This window comes from Cyprinus carpio, chromosome B21, assembly GCF_018340385.1.
Source record: "Cyprinus carpio isolate SPL01 chromosome B21, ASM1834038v1, whole genome shotgun sequence".
Taxonomy (NCBI): Eukaryota; Metazoa; Chordata; class Actinopteri; order Cypriniformes; family Cyprinidae; genus Cyprinus; species Cyprinus carpio.
Genome location: NC_056617.1, coordinates 12,939,069 through 12,954,249, shown reverse-complemented (window position 1 = coordinate 12,954,249; position 15,181 = coordinate 12,939,069). Strand labels below are relative to the sequence as shown.

The following is a 15,181-nucleotide window of genomic DNA, read 5'->3' as shown; positions in this document are numbered from 1 at the left end:
TTATATGATAATATAATTTACTCACTCTCATGCCATTTTAAACCCACTTTTGTTAATCTTTGGAACAAAAAGATATTTTTATTATTACAAAAGATAGGAACAGTCCCTTGTCTGTCTAATGAGCCTGCCATGCCTTAATTAGCATGTTTGCTTTAAAGCAGAATGCATTTGATGTTAAGACTTGAAATAGGGTAGAATGAGACGATATGGGCGTAAAAGAAGCATGAACCAGAGATGCTTTCTGAATAACTTCCCTGTTCTGTTCCCTGTTTACTAAAAGATTAATAACAGAAGTTAGTGCTGTTATTTACTGGTAAACTAACTAGAGGATTATTTGACTAAGAAAAGTAGATTAATTGTAAAAATAAATTTGTCAGTAAATGTTTTACTTTTTTTTGGAAAATGGTATAAAGGAAGAAAAAAAACAAAAGAAAGAAAAAAAAAAAAAAACATTCACATGAAACCACAAAAGATATTTGTAATATTCTCATTTCTCAAAAAGTAAGACAAAACAAAAAAAAATTGTCCATCCATTAAATGTTAATGCAACCAAAATTTTCAGGCTTCAAAGACAAAAAAATGTAACTTGTAAATGTAAGTAATTTATTTTACCGTTTTGAATATCAGCATGAAGGGGAAGCTGTATGTCATAAGAACTTTTCGTCACTATATATGATGTAATGCCTTTGCAATAAGAATGCTCAAACTTATCCAAAGAATCAGAGTTCTGAAGTTATAAGACGATGCAACCGAATGCACTTGGTAACTTAGTAACAATAGCTTTGCATTTACTTTTTATTTTGACTAATGCCTAATTCATCTTCAGCATCTAGTTAAGGCACATCAAAGGCATGTTGCATGGAGGAACAGTCCCTTGTGTGTCTAATGAGCCTGCCATGCCTTAATTAGCATGTTTGCTTTAAAGCAGAATGCATTTGATGTTAAGACTTGAAATAGGGTAGAACGAGACGATATGGGGGGAGAAAGAAGCATGAACCAGAGCTGCTTTCTGAATAACTTCCCTGTTCTACTTCTGTCCCTCCCGCTGTCTCTTTCCATCGACGTCAATTTCCAGTCTGTCAGCCAGCACGCTGTCATGTTCCTCAGGCAGCAGCCGTGGATCATTGACTTCCAGCCGAGGATCCCTGGCCACCTCCAGCTTGGGCTCCACTTCCTCTCTCAGTTTCACAGACATCTACCTGGAGCAGCCCGAACTGGGCGACCCTGACTTCCAGAACAAACTGGACTCTATTTTGCAGGAGGGAAGCACCTCTGGCTACAGGCCCTCCAGCTCCATCACCACCATCCATGAGAATGAGGTCTCGTCCTCCTCCAGGCAAGTCGGCAGTGGGCCGGGGGTGGGCCAGAGAACCCAAGTACTGCGGCTGTCAGAGACACCTCGCTCCATGAGCTCCCTGTCCCCGCGTTCCTCGCTGTCTTCCCTCTCTCCTCCTTGCTCACCCCTTGTTACCGATGCTTCCTTCCTGTCGGGAGAGGCCTTCTCTGGTCCTGCCTCACAGTTGGATTTAGATCTGCAGACAAGGCTGATGGAACTACGGTTAGAAGAGGACCACCAACAGGGTGCAGTAGAGTCTTTGAAAGGTACATGGCTCTTTCCATGATCAAAACTGCTTTATAGCTTAGCTCATTAGGCATTTACATGGACATTTGTATTACTGATAGATGCCTTTTAATTCTTGCCATGGTAAAGGTTATTGTTTATAGGTAAGTTAACTAAAGGATTATTCGGCTGATCAGAAAATAATCTACAGATAAATTGTAAAAATAATCATTAGCGAAGCTGAATAAACTGGGGAAAAAAACAATAGATTAACATGATTATTGCGTTATGTTTTTGAATGAAGCACTAAAAGATTAATAACAGAAGTTAGTCCTGTTATTTATTGGTAAACTAACTAGAGGATTATTTGACTAAGAAAAGTAGATTAATTGTAAAAATAAATTTTTCAATACATTTTTTACTTTTTTGAAAATGGTATAAAAGAAGAAAAAAAAAATGAAAGGAAAAAAAAACATTCACATGAAACCAAAATGAATAAAAAGAGTACATTTCTAGAAAATCTATAGGATTTTTTTCTTGCCTATTCCGTGGTAACTTTATTTGTCATTCGCAATCCAGCATTCCATCTGAAACTAGAGAAACCCTCTGAATGTCTAGTACGATAGGGTAGATTTACAGCTCACTTCCAACTAGCCCAGCAGGTGAACTCAGTCAAGATCAGGAACCTAACACCCATCCAGAGTGACGTAGTGTCACATTTCTACTCAACTCTTTTCTGTGCCTGCAGATGCTGTTATGCAAACAAGGATGTCTGGGCCGGGATCGAAGAAGGCAGGAGTAACGTCAGCAGTGTCTGACGAATCAGTAGCAGGTGATAGCGGGGTATACGAGCCCTCAGAGAAAAGGTAGTCTTCTAGAGTTTTGTTATCAGTTAGGTTTTATCACAGACCCTGATTCGGATAGTAAAATGGTGCTGTTCATTCCCACAGGTCGGGGCTTCCTGTTGAGCAACAGCTGGGTTATGATGACGGGAGCTCAGCAAGCAGTGCTCAGATCAAACTCGGCCTGAAGTATGAAGCGAAAGACAAGAGGTTCTCAGTGTTCGTAATGCAGCTCTCCAACTATAGTGCACTCTCCCTGCCAGCCAACCAGAACATGTGAGGATTGCGCTCTCTCAGGCAGCTTCATTTAAAGTTGATGGAGACATTAATTTTAATCAGCAGGATGTAATTTTGATGAAGCATCTCTGCTAGGGAAATGGGCTGGCTTTTACAAATGGAATTAACCCATTCAATTGTTGTCGAATATAAAATGTAATATAAAATGGAGAAATTGATTCACAGATGCTTTGTAATTCTTTGTTCATCTTCGGAACACAATTTAAGATTTTTTTTGATGAATTACGAGAGCTCTCTGACCCTCCCATAGACAGCAAGCATCCTAACACAATCAAGGCTCAGAAACATCGTAAGGACATCGTCAAAACAATCCATGTGACATCAGTGGTTCAACCGTAATTTTACGAAAGCTACGGGAATACTTTTTGTGTGCAAAGAAAACAAAAATAGACTTTATTCAACAATTCATCTCCTCTGCATCACCCTGGCGCCATTTTTTAGAGTATCACATACGTAAACAATGTATGCAATGTATGTATGCAGATACGTTGTTTACGTTCAGATCAAAGCGTAAACATTGTATCTGCATACGGTGCTGCTGACACAGAACAGCATATGTTGTTTACGTATGTGATGCTCTCCAAAATGGAGCTATAGGGTGACGCAGAGGAGACAAATTGTTTAATAAAGTTATTATTTTTGTTTTCTTTGCACACAAAAAGTATTCTCGTAGCTTCGTGAAATTATGGTTGAACCACTGATGTCACATGGATTATTTTGACGATGTCCTTACTACGTTTCTGAGCCTTGATTGTGTTAGAATTCTAGCTGTCTGTGGGAGGGTCAGAAAGCTCTTGGAATTCATCTAAAACATCTTAATTTGTGTTCCTAAGATAAACTAAGTTCTTACGGGTTTGGAACGACATGAGGGTGAAAGATGAAAGAATTTTCGTTTTTGGGTCAACTGTCCCTTTAATGATTCCTGTGTACATCAGACAGACATTTTATTATGGCTTTTATGTGTAATATTTACAATTTAGCCATTTATAATGCCTCTGTACGTTTGCTGAAAAATGGAGATGCCTTGAGAATTATTTTGGATTTGAATCTCAACATTTTATTGAATCATTTGATTCCTAAACCCAAGGTTGTTTTTTCCCTACACCCATTTTTTGGAATTAAAACTCTCCTAGTTGAGAACCGCTGGTCTATGACTGGCCTGATCTAAGACTTGCCGTGTGCCCATCTCTCATACAAAAGCCAACTCTGATTGGAGTTTCTGTTGGATTTGCTCTATTGCAGATATGTCCGTGTGGTGGTACTGCCGTGCTCAGAGCCCGTTCGCTGCCTGTTCCGCACCCACGGGGCTCTGCCGCAGGAACCCTTAGAGTTTAAGGAAGCGTTTAGCCTGCAGATGTCCTCCACTGCTCTCAGACAGAAGACTCTACGCATTGATGTCTGTAGCACCAGTAAGGCTGGTCGAGAGCATTGTCTAGTGAGTGTCTGATTTGAGAAAATAAACAGAATGATGATGCCTAAATACAGTCATATAATGGTATGTGAATATAGGTCTGGGTTATTCAGTTCTCGTCTTTTTTCTCTTGAAAGGCTGGTGCTCAGATCAGTTTGGCTGATGAAGAGTATTCAGAGGAGTGGTGCACCAAGTGGTATAACCTCCTCAACTGCACATACATGCCAGAAATGGATGGAAAGCACAAGGAAAGAGAGATCTCTGTTCAGCAGGAGCTGGTAAAATGAACACACACACACACACAAACAATCCTCAACTCATTTTACCTCATCACAGCCAAATGCCTTCCTAATATTTCTTGGAATCAGTCTTGCCATACTGCTAAGTTTATTGAGGAACAAGGATACTGTCTAATACTGTTGATGATCAAATTACATAGAATTAGTTGCTTTGCTTTTTATCTGCTGTTTCGAATTTACAAACAGCCTGTTCTGTTAAGATGGATTAAGGAAATGTATTTGCATTTTACTGTCACTTTCCACGAATAAGGTTTGTCCTCTCACAATATGTGTGTTACTTTCTCAAAATTAATATTTTGTTTTATTTGAATTGTTGGATGCAATGGAAAAGGTCAAGACCTCCGAGTTGGGACTGACTGTTATCACCATTTTAATATATATTTTAATACATTGCATTCTAATGCTTTTAAAACAAAAAATGGGACATGAATTTGTACCCTGTTACAAAGTACTCAAAAAAAAAAAAAGTGCCTCATTTACGTTTAATCGCTTATCAGATGCAGTTTTTCCAAAAGAACTTGCAGTTCTAGTAAATGTCTGTCAAATTTCAGAAAAGCAATAATGTAGTATTTCTTGTTTAGTTTTAAATACATGATCTTCATCTCTTTATTTATTTGTAGGCTCCCAGCACCTCAGAGGGCATTGTTGCACGCCTTGAGAACGCTCCTCTGGAGGACTGGTATGTTACCTGCCACAACTTGTATAATAAGCTTTAATCCTATTTAGCACAGCTGTCAACTTAACAGCATGTCAGTGTGACTCTGGGTTTCATATCACATCCAGTTATCCCACCCAGCATCCACACCAACAATTAACAAGCTCTTTGGATATCATATTCCATCTCTTTCTTTTCCAATCCCCTTTTTTTCCTATTGATTGACCTCCTTTCTACTGTCTCATGGGACTTCATCACAGCATGATGGCACACAATGACTCACTTTTCCTGATGTTTGATCTGCTCTGCCAAAATTACATTAGTAACGTAAACAGGATGAACGACTAATACTGAGCGGCATTCTTCTCTCATGCCATTTTCTGGACTCTTTTGAGGTTGCTTCTCGGTAAATTAGCTTACCATGCCACATGTTGATTGGCTATAGGGCAGTCTCATGATTATAACCAAAACTGCACTATAAGACCTGATTGTTTCAGACGATGATTCAAAAACAACCACCTGTCATAGAACTTAAAAACAAAAACTGGAATGTGGCATGGCTGCATTTTTTTAAGAGCATTTCCACCCTTACTCACACTTGCTTCTGAAAGGCTATAGACTAGATAAGTAAAAGTGTTGCTCTTTTAGGAACACTACGGTTTGACTCAACCATGTCACAGTGGATTCATTTGGGGCATTGTGACTTTCAGTACCGATGGTCTGAATAATGTCAAACAAAAACATATTACTTAATTTTTCTGTATTTATTAATTCAGTTTATATATAAAAAAAAATAGATGTGGATTGAAGTTTTTTTAACTTTGAGTCCGTTGCATTGACCAAAAAAAGGTGCTTAGTTTGGAAGCGGTACTTACACTTTCCTACATTATCTTTGCTCCTTAAAAGTTTTTTTTAAAGTAAAAACTAAATTAATTAACAATTACAATTAATTACTGTAATTACTTGGACAAAATAAACTTGAACTTGTAAACTTGGAATTTGGTCTAAGGGTATTATCCATATAGCTATATGGATAAAATCCATAATAAACAATAATAAACAATTTGTGGCTACTGAAATGGATGGAAATAAAAAGAAACACTGAAACTAAATGAAAGCAAAACTAAAAGTAGTTACTTGCATATGATAAAAATGAAATCAAAATAAAAACTTTTTATGTACCGTTAAAACTGACTGAAACAAAACTGAAAAAAAAAAAAAAATCATGCATGGGAAAATTAAAAATTTTGAGCCATAATAACCCTGGTGTCAAATGGTATGTTATATAATAGCCCCGCAGAGGCTTTCGAGGGTGACGTGTTTGTGGATGAAGAAGGTAGTGATGGCGAGGAGAACGAGGAGTTCTACCCTGATGACTGTCAGTGGGAACAGGAGGAAGTGCCAGTTCAACCTGGACCAACAGCAGTCATAACAGAAAAGGTGACATTGATGATTCATTTACATAGAACTTTCTCATTGCTTTTATGCACGTTTTGTGTACCTTTTCAGTGAAACTTGTTGACATCCTCTCTTTGCCTTTTTAGGTGAATAAACAGACAAGTGTGGACGGTCTCCCGCATTCTGCTTCGGTCGTTCGGCCCAAGGAGCGGCGACATGATGTCCATCCGCAAAACCCTTTTATGCGAGGAAACACCATTATCCGGTCCAAGACATTTTCCCCTGGACCTCAGAGCCAGTACATCTGCAGGGTAAGAACACACATACATACACACACACACACAAATATATGTACATACTGATAGTGGTATTAGAGCTCAGTTTTTTTTATTTACAATATCCACAATCATCACGTCACCAGATCAACCGCAGCGACAGTGACAGCTCCACCCTGTCTAAGAAATCTCCCTTCGTCCGGAATGCCTCAGAGAGACGCAGTGTTCGAATGAAGAAGGTAACATGAAAATATTGACATTGACATCTACTCATTTGGGAAACAAATTGTACTATTTAAAATTTACCATGAATTGCCTTTTATGAGATTTTGATGTTATGATAACCTTAAGCAAAAGTATCACGGTATACAGTTATTTAATTTTAGTTATATAATTCATATACATATCATTTATATAATTTAGTTATATAATAATAATCATACACATAATTTGATTTAATAATAACCCAATTTGAAGCTTTGTGAAATTATACTACATGCCTGAATGAAACAAACAGCAGAAGCTCTGAATGAGATGCATATTCACTCTCTGACAGCAGGAGGCACTTCTGGAACACCAGATACAGACCAGATATAGCGTTTCCTTGGTTACCGCTGTAAACAAAGCTGCTGTGCTGAAACTGCTGTAATATGAACTATTCAGAGACGAGATAAAAAGAAAATTTCAGTCAGCTCCCCTCAGAAACACATTCATATAAACCCCCAAATCAATATTGAGGATTGTCTTCCAATAGTTTGTGCATCATGAATAGTGAGTGATCTGCCTGCTTCAGTATTTTTCTCTGTGGGTCTGTCTTCAGCGTCTCTGGCCTGTTTTAACAGGCGTTAACAGACTTCATATTTTCACATAAATGACATTTTGGAAAAATGATTGCATTGCAAAGCAGTTTGTGCAAGTCCAGAACAGAGAGTTGCAATAAGGCAAAAAACGTCTGGTTGCCGATTGTGTAAAGGCCAAAGTATACGTCAGCCATCTGTGCACTGTCTGCATTATGTTATTTTCATCATCAAGAGGGCTCGTGGACAGCCGCGCACCCCATGGTACTGCACATTTGTCGAGTTCATCCGTCCGCGCTAATCTGTGGTTGAGTATACTTTCGAAATCTGTGCGGACACAGCTGTGCATAAGACGGAAAGGAACGCTGAATGTGAAGTGTACCCGGGCCTTAAGTTCCGGGGGCAGCTCCTTAAGTTCGGCCATCCTACACACACGTAACTGACCGCTCGCTCGCACCAACAGGAAGAGGAGGGGTCAGTGTTACTCTCTACACTGCACTCAGCCTGAGGGATTCCTACTCTTTCAGTCTCTGAGAAGACATGGAGAACAGCACATACCACAGGAATGGTATAATGGAAAATATTAGTGGTTTTGAAACAGTGACATTTTCAAATCGCAGTATACCTTGAAATCAATAATCGGCACATGCCTAAATTGCCTTGTTTGTTCAGTTTGGTGTCTGATAGACCTCTGATCTTTAATAGCTCAAAAAATGCTTTACATTCAGTTTGATCCTTCTTGGCCTCTGCTAATCTTATGAAAACTCATTCTAAAGAAAATTGCAACTCGATAAACACACTTCAGCCATCCGCCTCCTGAAAAAAATATTTGAGGGCTCTAATATGAAAAACATGGGAGTGTCTGGGACACCAAGCATAAAAACTGTGTAGTTAATCTCAACCCCAAGTCAGGGTTAGAATCAAATTCCACATAAGGATCCACTGAATTTTTCTTAGGAAACTGAATGCATTTCACCAACCCTAAAGCCAAACGTTTTCTTTAGAAAAGAGCTTAAAGAGCTTTTTAGCAGAAGTTTAATATTTAATACCTACATTTCTGTACTGACCTGAGGTCAGTGTTAATGAAGCACATTCTCACTGTGATGAAATGAGTTTGCCGAGCACCTTTACAGGCCCTTAAATAGTCTAGAAAGGTCAGGTTTGCTCTCACTGTGCCTAAGGAGACACATTAGTTTGAGTCTATTAAAGACACTAAGTTTTAAAGACTGAAAGTTTGCATTGATTTGCTTAATGAGAACAGTACAGAGAGCTTCAGTGACTTATAGTACATGCTTTAAAGTCTCCTTTAAATGGTAAATGATGTTAATCAAATGGCTATTGTTGCAAAGCAATTTAAGATTTGTGATGAATGATACTGAATAGTTTTAATTTCTATGTGCCAATATTACAATGCCTATCACGCATCAGTGAATCTCTGGGAATGTCCAAGTTCAAAATCTAACCTAACCTGGAAATGAACAGAAAGTTATAAGTTTTAAAGAAGAATAGTCATCACCAGTCACAGACGTTTGACTCCCCATATACAGTTCAGCAATAAATAGCACAAGACACATACATGACCCAAAAAATCACCGATCGCTTTTCTCCCCCACACAGCCGCATATGCAGGTCAAAGGTCTGGACGGGCTGCTGCGCACCTCTCTGGATCTGGAGCTGGACTTGCAGGTCACTCGTACACGGCACAGCCGGCTGAACGAGGAACTGCATGTGCTGCGGGAGCTAAAGGAGCAGTTAGAGAGTGCCCGGCAACAGGGCCAGCATGTCCTTCCCACATGGGTACAGGAGGATGAGCGCTTTCGTCTGTTGCTCAAACATACAGAGAGACAGGTGAGTCCCATTAGATTTCCAGAACTAAATCCACAAATAGCCTGTCATCGAGCCCTCTTAAACATTCCAGCATCTGATTTTGTGTTGCCACTCTCTCTTTAGACCCATGAAGAGCAGCTACAGGAACAGAGGGTAGAGAAGATGATGCGAGCAGCAGCCAAGGATGTGCACAAGATTCGTGGACAGAGCCTCAAGGAGGTTCCTGGGGTCCAGTCCTTTAGGTGGGCATCTGTTGCTACCCATCCAAACCACTGTTTTTGAACTGATCTTAAGCATAGGTTATAGGAGGAAGAAATAGCTCGGTTACCAAATCTGAGCTGCAATGATGTCTAATGGCTACATATGCAGCTACCTTCTAAGGGGCCGTTCACGTATCGCGAGTAAAAACGCGTGGAAAACTCTAGGCACGACGCTTTCTGCTTTTTTCCAAAAGCCTTCGGGCACTTGCGCTCCTGAGGTGTCTGCTGTTGCTAAGCAACCATGACCTGCGCTTACCATGAAGACGCAGAAATTTCAGCAAATGATAAATGGATTTGCAGCACTAAAAATCGCTTGCAGTAGCTCTGCTACTAAATGTATTTAAAAATGGTTATCCATATACAGCTATAATCAGCTGTTCCTTCATCTTGGCTGAGCTTTCAACGTTGTCACAGGAAAGGATGAAGCTGATTGGTTGGTTGTTGTCACATGACCCGCGGTGCGCTTGCGGCATTCTGAAAAGTTGAAATGTTTTTATCTCGGTGCGGTGTGGTGCGGATGCGCCTGGAAAAATGAGCGTGTCACACCGCGTGTGCTTAGTGACCGCGTCGCTCCACAAATGAGCGCGCCTGCCACGCATCTACATTTGAAATAACGAACTTGAGCGCTCAAAAGACACGATATGTGAACGGCCCCTAAGTCAGTAACTTAAACTCAAATGGAAGCTCATAAATGACTGATTTGGACTGGAGTATTCCACATAGGGTTTGAATTTGCTAAATTATTATTAAAAAAATTATTTAAAAAATTAAATAAAAAATGAATGTACATTTATTATACTATAGTACTGTTGTATTACCTTGGCATTAAATTACAGAACACTAGTTAATGCTGCTGCACGAGTGTTTCCAATAAAATTGCTAAGGGAGATTGCAAATTTGACATCTTTCGCTTTTGATCACCAGAATCAGTCTCTTGATATTTTTTTCCTCCTTTTGGAAAATCACAGATACAATATTGTGCCTTTTTTTTTCATTCTTTCTTTCTTTTCTTTTTTTTGCGAATGGAAATGCTAATTTTTTGAAAAAAAAAATTTCCATTTATTACTATAGACTTCCCCAGTTATGATAACCTTGGCTTCCAAGAAACTCCAGAAATGTGAAAAGGGCTATTAGCATAAAAACACAACATGCACAAATATTGGGCTAAAATAATACATTTTTAAAGACCATTGATAATTTTTAAAAATTATGATTTACTTAATAGGAGTGCTTTATATGTCCGCTTACATTTCAATGTAAAAGTTTTCTGTGAATGTGCGAGACTGCTATAGGGAAATGGCCTGAAGGAAAACAAAGTGCAGTCAACGGTAAAACTATTTGCGCTACAGATCAGTGTTTTTGTAAATATGATAATACATTAAAATAATATAGTAAACAATACTAGTTTGCTGTTTAAAGCAGCATAACAAGCTTTGTACGGCTAGAAAATAACTGGAAATGAACATGCACATTCAATTAAAAAAATTAATAGCCATCACATCTGGAGTGCATCTTTAAAAATCTTTCTGGGTAGGCAGCTCACTACGGTTTGAAACAGAGCTAATATTAAGTAATAACCCTTCCATTGTTTATTTTATTTTTATTTTTCTGACATAATTCATTTTCAAGCTGTACTTATTGTCTGCTGTAATCTCTCATAGAGAGAAGATGGCCTTCTTCACCAGGGCAAAGATAAACATTCCTGACCTACCAGCTGATGACGTGTAGAAGATATCCATCTTAACTGCTGTTTCCGTGGAGACAAAACTGACATCTGGCAGTATTATGAAGAATGAAGTGACAGGAGAATGTATGTTGGGCAGGAAAAATGTAATTTTAAAACACTGGGTTTTAACTCTCAAAACTGAAAATGTATAGATCCGTGTTTTTTGTTTTTTTAGATAGATTTATTTTTTAATTTCACCATGTTCTGTTACTAATAAGAGTATGTCCGTATCTGTACTAGGTATTTTACTGGTCATTCAAAAACTCCAGTTCGTCTTTGAAACGAGTGTGAAACATGCTGCTCTGCTAATTGGGCAGAACTGCTTACTGTAACTCTTGAAGATGTGAATACAGATACTTAGGGTACTACTTCTGTTCATAGCACAAGGGTTCAGGACAAAATGAATGCTATTCCAGTCACGTCCCTCTAAAACAAGCACATCTGTCCACATTAATGTTCAACAGTTGTTGTTTTTTTTTTTGGTTGTTTTTTGCAAATGTGTAAACGGTTACAGATGTTAGCAAGCATGAATCTAAAGCATGAGATAATTAGACCGGTTAGTAGACTAAATTGATTGCTAACAGTTCTCCATGTTCGTTTTGTTACTTGCACAAGCAAACAAGACACATGTTAGTGCAAATGTTCGTAAAATGATGTAGAAACTGCACTTAGTTCCACAAACTCTCAGGTAGAATATCAGATAGTTCATGCACTTTAATAGAAAAAAGGCATCAATATAGAGAATTAAGCAAAAAAGCACATTGTGAACGCTAAGATCGTACTATCCCATATACTAGCTCTTGTTGGACCATTGGAAAACTTTAAGCGTTTTTTTTTTTTTTAGGTTAAATTAACTTTCCATTCTAGTTCCTACAGTGGCATGTTCTAATAGTGTTTTATTTCTACTGGTTTGGATCTCTTCTAATCTACCCCCCACAGCCGTCTACAGGTTTGCTCTAGACTACAAACTTGGCTTTATATGTGATTAATAAGCTACTGAACACAAACGGTAGCATCATTTCATTCACATCAAGGCCAGTATCTTAACAAAACTTATTAGAATTGCTACCTACCAGTACTAGAAGAGTCTTTGGTGTGTTGAATCTCAAAAAATCTTATCATATTTCTCTCCATAAACAAAAGAAAAATAGGAAATTATATTTTGCATAAGATTTGCATAAAGATCAATAAAATAAATTGAAATGTAAGATTATTTTGATGAAAATCAAGCACATTGTCTAAATTCATAATACTGTAATGTGAAGGAAAAACTCATTGCTGTTAGGCAGTGTCATATGCATTACTGTAATGAGAATTATTTAATGATGTAAAATTGAGTACTATCATAATGTATAGCAATTTGTTCTTTGTTGTTTTATACAATAATGAGAAAAATGCCTTTCAGTAGATTAGTACCTGAAAATAATCCAATCCAATCAAAATCCAAAATTCTTAATGGCCATAAAAAAGGTGTCTTTTTTTGTAATTTCTAATTGTTCGTCTTTTGAATTTGGAGAAAAAAATGACCTGGATTGTTTTTGTGAGATTGAACCATTTAAGAAGAACAGTTGAAATTTGGAACCGTATAATTGCTGCGGCAAGAAAACGTCAACACATCTAAGGCACTGAAAGCTGTGAAGGCACGCAGTTTATAATTCCCAGCTCTCCCTGTAAACACTTAATAATGTATCGCACGCCACTGCAGAGATCCGTTTGTGTAACATTTGGAGACTCTTCATACAGATGGAGTCACTGGTGATTTGCATTATGTAAATGAGCACTCCATATATGCTAATCTAATATTGATTTTCACTAAACTCTTCATCTACATGCAAAATGTTCAGTTAAATCCATTTTTTTGTAAGTATCTTGGTAATAGATGACTATGAAAGTTACTACCATGTCATTAAAACCCCTTTTGAACAAAAGATTTGCATCACAGTCTGAATGTAGCACTTATATAAAAAAAAAAGCCCCAGTCAATGCGACCCTTTATTTGATACTGATTTACATCGGTAATATCTGCCCAGTTTCATGAATTTTGCTCACATGTAAATGTTACGTGAAATCTCCAGTTGATCTACACCTTGTTAGGCTAAGGTGTAGTTAATGCTCTTGACATCTTTGTTTAGCCTTCTCTCAGTTCCCCTGCTGGTATGCCTTCCCATGTACAGTTATGTTCTTAATGAGATCCTCCTGTGCTTCATTATGTTTTTGTTCCTCAAGGAAATATCGAAGGTATTGTCCTTGGTTCAACCTCAGATCAACTACGTCATAGGAATTGTACTAGTAATATTTCTACTCTCATTATATTGCATAAATTTACCCGTATGGACTAAGCAGGCGATTATGTGTTCCAAAATGATACCACAATATTTGAAACTAGTGTGAAGTCTGGTACGGATGGTCCAGAAGCCCTCCTTCATCTGCAATGCACATATGCATATGGCCTAGTCTCTTGCTCCACCTAGTGGCAAACAGACAGTGAATAGAACTAGTACTAGCACTCTCGTTATGAAACCCTAATTTCTCCTCCATTGTGATTTTGCCTAAAATTGGTTTTGGGGGATGGAGATTGAACATTCAATTTGATGGTGTCGCATTATAAACAATATCTAAGACCCAACCGAAACGCTGTCCCAAAGCTTTTAGCCAAATATCTAATTCAAATAGAAGCATCATACAGCTTTCACTTCAGAGCCATTGTACTCTGTTGTTTAACTTAGTTTATGAGAGTACAAACATTTCTTTGACTTTTGTTTCTCTTCTTTAATGTATTATTTCCGCAGATTACACCCAGTTTAGACAGTACACTGCCAAACATAGAGTACATCTCAGCTTAGTTTAAGATGCTGCGTGATGCACATTTTTCTCACATTGGCATTTTTAATTAAGGTACTGTTTTATTATTATTTTTAATAGAACTTTTCAGATTTACAGCTTTTACGAAATTACAGATATTTGAATGTGAGCGAAACAATAGGTCCCCTTTAAATTTGTACCGTTTACCTGGAAACACTAAAGTTGATCTCATTCTGAGAGTACTCGAACAATAGACAGTCTAATGTTTTCACTGGTCGTACAGTATCTGCCGTTCACAGTATGTATTGGAGAGAGTTGTCTAGATTTTAAGGTTCATAAGGACATAATATGAAATGGCTTTTTTATTTGGACACTTGGTCCAATCATGCATAAATCATGTAATACTTGCTCAAACAAATCACATGGAAAAATAAATGCTGTCAGTATCCGATGCTGTTAGATATGAATGATTCATTTGTTTATTGTTCACAATAGGACTTTTATTTAGAAAACTCCAGTGCATTTAATTTTTTTTTTTTTTTTTTTTTTTTTAAGAATCCTGTATTAATGATGGAAAAAAGAACCTGATCTGATCACAGAAATGGTTTGAGAAGTACAGCTTGTATTTATTGCACTTTTGTGATTTGGGTGTGCTGTCTTTCTTTTTCTTGTGAGACTTCTGAAAGCTGTGAATTTTATCATCGACACTGTACTGTCAACCAGAATTGTAAATATATCACCAGCACAATAGTATGTTTTGTAGTTTCACAACAAATATAAAAAAATCCTTTCTTCTTATCTGTATAATATTTTTTTTGTGTGTGTGTTTGTATGTGTACTGTCACATTCCTAATAATAGATTTACCTGTACAGAAATGTTAGAAGCCAAGATTTTCTTCTCATTCCAACTAAAATGTGCAGTTACAGTAAAATATCAAATAAGGCCAAATATGTGGCATTTTCAGCAAATGATTCCATTTATGCTATAAAAATGCATACTGGTTGTACTGTTTTACAAATGGCTCATATAT

At 37.6% G+C, this 15,181-nt stretch overlaps 1 protein-coding gene across 1 annotated transcript in view; it reads left to right on the top strand.

Annotated features, from left to right (window-relative positions):
• Nucleotides 1–14,948, top strand: part of wwc1 (WW and C2 domain containing 1) — a 33,984-nt gene extending 19,036 nt beyond the window's left edge. Inside the window, exons 11-22 of the mRNA XM_042747677.1 lie at nt 1,076–1,602; nt 2,310–2,427; nt 2,512–2,679; nt 3,943–4,135; nt 4,249–4,389; nt 5,031–5,089; nt 6,358–6,505; nt 6,610–6,774; nt 6,885–6,977; nt 9,153–9,383; nt 9,486–9,604; nt 11,284–14,948. Of these exons, the coding sequence (XP_042603611.1) occupies nt 1,076–1,602; nt 2,310–2,427; nt 2,512–2,679; nt 3,943–4,135; nt 4,249–4,389; nt 5,031–5,089; nt 6,358–6,505; nt 6,610–6,774; nt 6,885–6,977; nt 9,153–9,383; nt 9,486–9,604; nt 11,284–11,350 (2,029 nt within the window). The 3' untranslated portion in view covers nt 11,351–14,948. The remainder of the gene's footprint in view (nt 1–1,075; nt 1,603–2,309; nt 2,428–2,511; nt 2,680–3,942; nt 4,136–4,248; nt 4,390–5,030; nt 5,090–6,357; nt 6,506–6,609; nt 6,775–6,884; nt 6,978–9,152; nt 9,384–9,485; nt 9,605–11,283) is intronic.
• Nucleotides 14,949–15,181: the final 233 nt, after the last annotated feature.